The 9,739-nt window shown below is 35.8% G+C and overlaps 1 protein-coding gene across 1 annotated transcript in view; it reads left to right on the forward strand.

The window, feature by feature from the left end:
• LOC144965394 (ATP-dependent RNA helicase DDX42-like) overlaps positions 1–6,123 on the forward strand; it is a 29,768-nt gene extending 23,645 nt beyond the window's left edge. Inside the window, exon 21 of the mRNA XM_078900692.1 lies at positions 25–6,123. Coding sequence (XP_078756818.1) covers positions 25–231 — 207 coding nt within the window. The 3' untranslated portion in view covers positions 232–6,123. The remainder of the gene's footprint in view (positions 1–24) is intronic.
• The last annotated feature ends 3,616 nt before the right edge of the window (positions 6,124–9,739 follow it).

Here is a 9,739-nt window from a genome sequence, read left to right on the forward strand (position 1 = left end):
TTTTTTCTCTTGTCTTCCAACCAGTCTCAATTCAAAACTAGTTTTGTGAATGCACAAGAACAAGATCGATCAGCAAGTGAGGAGAACTATGCTGCTGCTGGAGGAACATCCCAATTAAATTCGAGTCTTCAGCCACAGATGATTCAGCCTCCTGGGATTGGAGGTGCTTCTAGACAAGGCCTCGGTGGAGAGGGGCCACCAGCAAAGAGAAAGAGGAGTCGATGGGAATAGAGATGTTTTAATTTTTATGATTTAAAAAATTTGAAAATGAAATGCAATAAAGGTTTGTAGCATAAAGATTGCACAGAATTGAAAACTTTGATCTCTTGAATGGTAAAGGGGTTTGGTCATTTTTTTCAAGAAGTGATGTTTTGAAGGGAATATTCATAATACATACCTATGCTTCACAGATGGATACTAGATAAGAAACCGGAGTCATGATTTGGCCAGCAAACCGCGTTTCCAAACAATTAATTGTGCTGTAAGGCATATATTTTTAGAATTCCACACGTCTAATTTTTGTTAAGATTTATTATTTTTTTTATAGTTGAAAGGTGTAAGGGGTGGGGTGTTTAGTTCTAAAATACTTCATAACATCATCATCTCTTTTTAAGTTATAATTTTGTAGAGCCTGTTGTTGGGTAGAAGACACCAATACACTCTGATTTAGGTCAATATTGAAATTATTTTAGTATCCTTAGGAGATTAAGGAAAAGTTTTTGAGCATTAGGATTATGAGGATGCTTTGTATTTGAAAGATAATTGAACAAATATTGAATTAAATACATGTTTAAAAAGGACAAAATACAAGAAAGGTACGTTTTTGTTTTCTAACATTTTCAACACTTATTCAATCCATTACTTTGGGCAGCTCAGTGTTTACATTTACAAATTATACCACTTTCTGAACCACTTAATAGAATTTTTTTTCTCTAAGTTGAGGACAAATGCATATAATCAAGTGCTTTAAAGAATCAATTTAAGTATTGCATTTCTTAAACTACTTCTGGTGGGCAAGAGGTTCCTCGCTTTGTATCTCTGTATATCTGTTTTCTGACTTGCTTTCTGTCTTTGACTTTGACTTTGAATGGGATGACTTGGTTTTGTCCTGGTCAAGGTCGGAGTCCTTGACTAGGAGGGAAACAGTCAAATGTGTGGCTATAGCTTTGGGGAGGTGATATATTTTTCCTTGTAAATCATCTCTCTCTTATGTACTGATAGTTATATTTTTTGCTTTTGTAAACATTTGAGTGTATTCCTCTTAGTGGGATCCTGTGGTTGAGACTTTTAGATAATCTCAAAATAAGTACAGTGATGATATGCTCTTGGAATCTCCATCTGTTCCCTCGTTGAACTTCCCCTTTGTCTTACTTTTTCTTTGGTGCTTAAATTCAGAGATGCCACTTTGCTTTGACAAAATAAAACTGCTCGACTTTAGTATTAAAGGAGCTGTAAATATATTTTTTTATTTAACATTATATTTTTATTTATAACTATAGGCATGACATATATATCATTATAATACATTGTTTTATCAGTTGTCTTTTAATTGCTTCATACTCTGTATTTACATTGACAACTGTCATTTCAATTGCACATTATAGCTAAGTAGTTGACTCATCTAGATCCTCATGAAAATAACACACTAATACATTCAAGATCTTCTTGTTGTCTGTGGATTTTGTTGTAGATTCATCAATATTGAGTGTTCATTTATTGTTCCTCATTTGATGTAAAAGCCGTTTCTTGAAGACAATGTTAACACCATTAACGAGTTTATACAACGCACTGGTTCTCACCATTTTTAAATTGTTGAGGGCTTAAGGATCTTTAGCCATTTCCTTTGCAAACTCCAAAAATTTTGGTGCACTACTAAGTGGGAAATTTTCAGCAGTAAAAGCACAAGTCAAACTTTCCATGTTGGATTTCCTGTCTTCGTCTTCTTATGGAAACCTCCAATATTATGGAGGATCACTCCACAGTTTGTTGGGTATTACATTGTATACTTGTAAAAACACTGCACATAATACTAATAAAAATGTCTAGATTAAAAAGTCAGGATGTGATCTCTAGCAACCACATGAAGACATTCAAGCAACCGGTTTCAGATTCGTCAGCTGGGAGGCTATTCCATAGTTGAGCAGTAGAAAGGAAAAACGAATACAGGTGGGCGTCCGTTTTTTAATGTTGGGATGGTTACTCTTGCTGCTTGTCCCCTCGTTGTTCTTGTGCTGATATCTTTGATGCTATTTGGAAGTTTAAGGCACGACTTTTTGTTAGATCTTATAAAGATTTTAATTGATCTATTTTTCTTCTCCTGGGTGGGGTTCCTGTGGGAGGTACGTACTATGTCTTCTATCTCCTTATATCTGTTTTCCAACTTGCTTTCTGTCTTTGTCTTGGAATGAGATTACTTGGTTTTGTTCTGTCCCTGGCTGGAGTCTTGGATGGGAGGGAAACAGTCAATTGCATAGTTATTGTTTTGGGAGATATTTTTTTCCTTATAAATCATCTCTCTGTTATGTATTACTATATTTGTTATTTTGAATGTATAATGTAAGCATTTGAGTGTGTTCCTCTTGGTAGGATATTGTGCTGCTAGCGTATGGGTGAGACATTTAGGTGATCTCAAACTCAAGTACATTGGTGTTATGCTCTTGGAATCTACATCTGTTCCCTATTTGAACCACTCCCCTTTGTCTTACTTTTTTCCTCAAATCCTTTTTAATGTACATCTAGAATCTTTTCACTATCATTTGTCTTCCTTTTTACTGGCGCTGATATGACCTAAATGTATTGCAAGCGCCGTAAAACCCTTAAAAAAAAAACAAAAAAAACAACAATATTTTTCTTCTCTTTTCCAAACTTTTGTGTTATGTCAGATGCACTTGAGAAAGTATCGAATGTGTTTGTGATGCGCCTTGCTGTTTTTATTTGGATGTTTTCTAAAGTGTCAATGCTTTTCTTTGTATATGGGTCCCACATTGAGCTGCCGTGATTAATGTGTAGTCTTGGGTGATACACCATAGGGTGCAGATGGTTTTGAAGCTGGCTCTTTGCACTCAACTATACTTTTGGTAGTTACCATGGCTGCTGGCAGAGATTGAGTTGTTTTCAATGCTTTCCTTGCTTAGACATGAATACGATTTTTAGAATGTCCCATCAAGGTTTTCTCACTACTACTACTACTACTACTACTACTACTACTACTACCATAATTACCTTTGTCTTGCACATGAGACACCATGCCATGATTGGTTCCTTCAATTTATGAAAATATTCACTGAGAAAACAACTATCCTTTTCGTCCATCCAAGTCCTGAAATATATTGCAAGTCCCCTTATCAACCTCTTTCACATATTCTTGACCATCTCTGGAAACAAATTCCATTACTGAAGCCATGTTCAATGAATGACTCTAAACCTAACTTCGGTTAACAAAGAAACTAGACTAGATAGACGGGTGGCAGAATATTCCTCGAGGCTTAAATCCAAGAGGGAAATCACTCGTGAGTCAGTCTAAAGATCCAGAAATTCTGAAAGAGAAATCACTCCAGATTCTTACTTATGGTAAACACTACATTTGTCCAAGAATCACTCATAGATTTATTGCTGGAACGATCCTGGCAGGGATTTTCCCCCCTTCGGATTTCTTATTTGGAAACCTTGGCGAAAACTGTCAGCACTTCCATTTTCCGGCAAAGTGGCATCTCTGTTAATTGTTATTCTAGAACTTTTTGACCATCCCATTTTCTTCCTTTTTACTGGCGCTGAAATGACCTAAATGTGTTACAATCTCCATAAAACTTAACAACTAAGTACCTCTCTTTACTCATTTACTTTCAATACAACCAGCACACATAAAATACAACAGAAACAAAAAAGATATAGATAGATTTAGCATATTAATTGATCTGCTTAGTGTAGTCTGTCGGTCACCTCAAAGTAATAGACCCGGCAACATTTTGTTTTGTAATAAATCTTTAAAAACTGTCATGTTGCTTTCCATTTAAAAACTCAATTTAGTTGTTTAATGCTTAGTCCAATGTTGAATATTGTTCACTTTATTTACATTATTTCACTAATACTTGTACTCTTCAATATAGTTGTTACTGTTAGAACTGATAACTGGAAATTAAAAAAAATGTTCATAGTAAATTTTCTGATTTCTGGGTGGGGTCCTTTGACCTCTCATGGTGGACGGGAGGGCACTTGCTGTGTCTTATATCCCTTTATATCTGTTTTCCAGTTGTTTTTGGTCTTTGTCTTGGTATGGGATTGTTTGGTTTTGTCATAGCCTTTGCTGAGGGGAGAAAAAGTCAAACGTTTAGTATTAGTTTTTGGAGATGTTTTTTTTTCCCTTTTAGATAATCTGTCATGTATTGTTAGTTATGTTTTCTATTTTGGTTATATTCTGTAAACAATTGAGTGTATTACGGGGATCCTGTGCTTGTGTCTGGATGAGACTTTTAGGTGATCTCAAACTAAGCAACTGGGTGGGGATCCTGACCTCCCATAGCGGGCAGGGAGGTCCATACTGTGTCTTCTATACCCTTATATCTGTTTTCCAACATGTTTTCTGCCTTTGTCTTGGAATGAGATTACTTGGTTTTTTTCCTGGCCCTGGTCGGAGTCCTGGCTGGGAGGGAAACAGTCAAATGCATAGTTATTGTTTTGGGAGATTATATTTTTTTCCTTGTAAATCATCTCTCTGTTATGTATTATTATTTTTATTTTGAATGTATAATGTAAGCATTTGAGTGTGTTCCTCGTTGGATTTTGTGCTTGTGTCTGGATGAGACTTATAGGTGATCTCAAACTAAGTACATTGGTGGTATGCTCTTGGAATCTACATCTGATCCTTATTTGTTCCCAATTCCCCTTTGTCTTACTTTTTCTTGGGTGCTTTAATTGTAATTCTAGAACTTTTTACTATCCCATTTTCTTCCTTTTTACTGGCGCTGATATAACCTAAATGTGTTGCAAGCGCCGTAAAACCCTTAAAAACAAACAAACAAACAAACTAAGCAACTAAGCGTGCACTTGGAATCTACATCTTTTTCCTATTTGAACCATTCCCCTTTATCTTACTTTTTATTGGGTACCTTGACTTGCAATTCTACAATTTTTCACTATCCCATCTTCTTCCTTTTTACTGGTGCTAAAATGACTTGAATGTGTCACTTGTGCTGTAAAACGCTTAAAAACAAAAACAATCTTTTTCAATACCAGGGCCAGTCCCTAATGTAGCCTTATGGGAGCACAGAATCAACCTTTGAAGGTCTCCAAAATGACAATGTCATTTTTGTTGCATAGATTGATTTTGGTTTATTACACCGGCATTGTGTCTTTTATAAGCCGCTTTAAATGCAATGCCCCTACTCGACTCAGGTGTATACGAGTGCCTGGCAGAGTCCTAGAGTAATAAAAAAGAAACCTAACAGCGGTATGTTGTGGAAATTTGGCTCAATTTTCCCTGATGTGGGAAAATATGAAGCAAGGAGATACATACTCACTCCTCGAGAGCATCGCTACAACTTAAGTCTCATCTTTGCTTTGTGTGTATGTGTGTGTTTGTTGTTTTTTTCATTTTTTATCAATCCTTTACAGGTAACAAATATAGTTTTTTCTTCAAATCATAATTCCTTCCTTTATTCATCCAATTCTATCTACATACTTTTCATTCATTAAAAGAGCAGTTACAGCAATAGGTTAGATCTGGTGAGGTTGAAGAAAACAGATGATTTTGTGTAATGAGTAAGGTAATAGATAATGTCAATTTAAGATTGGGCCTTTCTAGATGTTCGGTTATTATTATTTCATCAGGACTCTTGGTAAATATCATAGATGTAGTACACTGACAAAACGGATCATTTTCATTTTGACCAGAATATTTTAAAAGGACAAATTTTAATTAAGCCAAAAGATACAGTGGAATTCGCTTAAAGTCAACCAAAAGTTAGCCAATATCAGTATTCCACAGTAATGATAATGATAAACCAAGATGAACCCCAATATTGTCCGAAAATCTCAAGCAAGTTTAAGGTTTAAGATGTTTGGGTGTTGGTTGTTTCGATCTATCTGTATTTGAATTAAACAATTACAGCTCAAAATTTATAAAAATGTGTTGTTTTTATTTGTTATTTTCTGTGTAGGCCAGTCACGCACAAATATCACAATATTATGTAAACAATTTTATCAGCCCAGCCATCTTTCAATAAGAAATCTCAAGAAATTCAGTGGTCACAGATTGGAAGTCTTCCATAAATCAATGTCGAGTATGTGGTTTGTTGCCATTGAATTTTTACAAATGTACAGACGTGATGGAATGGATCGTTAGTCTGTATTACATCACTCCACCAAACAACCTCTGTCACCACCGCATTTATCCAAGTTGTAATTTTAGTTAGTCACAGACTTTGATATATAGGCTCTGGATCTACTTCGGGACTCTGAACTATGTAGTTCCCTTTCCCACTGTTTTTTATTTTTTAATTGTAGGGGGAAGGTTAGAGCTTGTCAGTGCTTCTAAAATCATTCCTGCAGTTTTAAAGTAAGCTTTTGTTTGTATCTCCCTTTCAATGCGAACTGATGTGGTGGAGAAGTTGTAGTATTTGGGGTTAGTGATGATGATGATGGAGAAGTTGTTTTAGTGGTGTGGTGGTTTCAGTAGTGGTGAACGTGATAATGGTGTAGTGGAGAAGTTGCAATATCTGTGGTGGTGACGATGATAATGTGGTGGTAGTGAAGGATGAAACTCATGATAATGATGTGTTGGTGGTGGCGAAGGTGGTGTGGTGGTGATCTTTGTTGCAGCTGTGGTAGTGATGATGTAGATGACGATGGTGTAGTCGTTTTGGTTGTAATGGTGGTGATGATGATGACGATGTGGTGGTGGTGATTGTAATCGTAATAGTGTTGGTAGTGATGATGACAATGATGAATGCATTTGTGGTATGAGTGGTGATGATATTGTGAAGTTGTATTAGTGGTAGTAGTGATGATGATGTGGTTGTAGTAGTGGTGATGATGATGATGATGTTTTATTTGCAATGATATGATGGATGAGTTGCAGTAGTGTTGTAGGTGATGATGATGTCGAGTAACTTTTTTTGTTAGCTCACAAGGCGGCGACATCCATTACATAATATCCAATGGTTGACTGCGCTGCAAGTAGGGGGTGTCACCTTTACCTTCCAGATTTTTTGGGGTTTTTTTTAGGGTTTTACAGCCCTTATAACACATTAAGGTCATATCAGCGCCAGTAAAAAGGAAGAAAGGGATAGTAAAAACTTCTTGAATTACAATTAAAGTTAAAGCACCCAAGAAAGGGTAAGACAAGGGAATTGGTCCATCATTTACAAGGCAAAACATATCATCTCCCAAAACTCTATACATTTGACTGTTTCGCTCCCAGCTAGGGTATCACGCCAGGGCCAGGACAAAATCAAGAAATCTTATCCCAAAATGAGAAAGCATGTTGGAAAACAGATATAAGGCGAGAGAAGACACAGTAAGTGCCTCCCTGCCCACTATGGGAGTCTGGGAACCCCACCCAGAAATATATGGTTTTGGACAATAGATTGTTAACAATGACAAAGAGAAAAAAAAAGTCACATCTGAAAAACTCTTCAGTTTAGCTGTTTACAGTTTTAGTTCACGTTTTACATTTCAGAGCTGCCAACCCTAACTGAAGAAAAGGTGTAATTTTGACTGAAAAAAGATGTACTTTTGGAGGGAAAGGGGTAATTGTGCAAAACAAAGGCTCGTGCCGGTAATAAAGAAAATGATATGCTTTCAAAAACTTTCCAAGAAAAATAAGTCAAAGGGGACTACTTCAAATAGGGAACAACAGAAGATTCCAAGAGCATTCTGTTGGTTTGTCTAATTTGAGACCACCAAAAGTCCTACCTTAACATAAGTACACATTCTTGCAATAGAGATACATTAAAATGTTTACAAAATTGTTATAACGAAATGAAGACACCACTTCAGATTTCAAAAGAGCTTTGCTATTGCTCTCATTTTAGATGAGAAAAGAACTGAAAAACACCATACATATAAAACAACAAGGCAAAATTTAAAGATGATTTCGTTAGTTTAATAATACATCAGAACAGCATCATGGTCGTTAATAAAAGTTACAACTTCTATTACTACTATTTCAAAAGTATGTCATGATAACGCAAGAATACAACAATCAAAACGTGAAAAATCAACATTCATTATACGTATAAAACCAACAGAATTTTTTAAAAGTTTAAAATGAAATAAAATAAGGTCAAACTGTGGTTCCAAAATTGTTTCCAAGTTTTGCAACACTACTTTAAGGTAAAAAAAATAAAAAGCGCATGGGAAAAGGAAAAGGACAGAACAGTTGTAAGTTTAGATGATTTTAGCAATCTTTGGATCACCAACACCAAAGAAAAGACAGAGAGAACTTCTTTTTAAAAAGTGGATCCAAATTCCATATGCTTGTGTGCCTCGTGAGAGAATATCTAAGTGTCACCCAAAGTTTACCCTCAAATGAAAGGAAAACACAGACTGTTCTTGGTTGGCAGAAGGACATTGAAGTTAGACACAAATCAAAAGTATACTCTGAGCGAGGGTTTAAAATAGAAAAAAAAACCCCAAAAAGCCCAAAAGACATGGAAAGCAACACACATCTGATACAGATAGTTTCCATTCCGACAAAGGATCCTTAACTGTTCTTGGCTAAAACAAGATTTAAAGCCACAAGAAGTGGGCAGTTGAACAGAGGAGAAGGAGAAAAAATACAATAAGAACATATTTGGACTCGGCCTACATGTTAAGATAAAAAACTCTCCAGAACTCATTATAAAAAAACCCACTAAAGTTTTGAAGTTAAACTGAGCTCATGGTATCTTGAGATGATATCAGCATCTTGGGGATGGATCTTTAGAGCTCAAAGTAAAATTAGTTAAAACCAGTCAAACCAAAACCAGGATTATCTGATACCGTTTAAACATAAGCATTGTATTGTTATCCTTCAAAACCAATAGAAACTTCGAGTTCATTCCAGTTCATGTAGTGTTTAAGTTAAAGGGACAGAAGCGAATTATTGCTACTAATTGAATAAACACCAGTCTATTACTAAGTACTTTCAACCAGATCTAATTTAACTTGCCATTGCTGGATGAACAAAGGAAATTGTGAGAAACTACGGGGCAGCATGGCTCAATGGTACTGTCTTTGCTTCGTACCCAAAAAGTACCGAGTTTGACTACCCACCTCGTTGTATGGCCTTGAGCTGCACTGCAGCTGAAGCCTGGGTTATTCCAGTCTTCTCTTGGAATTGGAATAGACCCTAAAGACAAATTTCCCCTTGGGGATGGATGAAGGGAATTTATTCTTATTATTATTTATTTTTTAAAATGCCTTTCCTAAAGGTTGTTTGTTTTTAAGGGTTTTACGGCGCTTGCAACACATTAAGGTCATATCAGCGCCAGTAAAAAGGAAGAAAATGGGATAGTAAAAAGTTCTAGAACTACAATTAAAGCACAAAAGAAAAGGTAAGACAAAGGGGAATTGGTTCAAATAGGCAACAGATGTAGATTCCAAGAGCACACCGCCAAAGTACTTAGTTTGAGATCACCTAAAAGTCTCATCCAGACACAAGCACAGGTCCCAACTAAAAGGAATACACTCAAATGTTTACCAATCATATAATATAATATGTAAACTAAACATAATACAATGCATAACAGAGAGATGATTT

Source organism: Berghia stephanieae, chromosome 2 (assembly GCF_034508935.2).
Source record: "Berghia stephanieae isolate SIO BIC M18660-M18661 chromosome 2, UCSD_Bste_1.3, whole genome shotgun sequence".
In the NCBI taxonomy this organism is placed as follows: domain Eukaryota; kingdom Metazoa; phylum Mollusca; class Gastropoda; order Nudibranchia; family Aeolidiidae; genus Berghia; species Berghia stephanieae.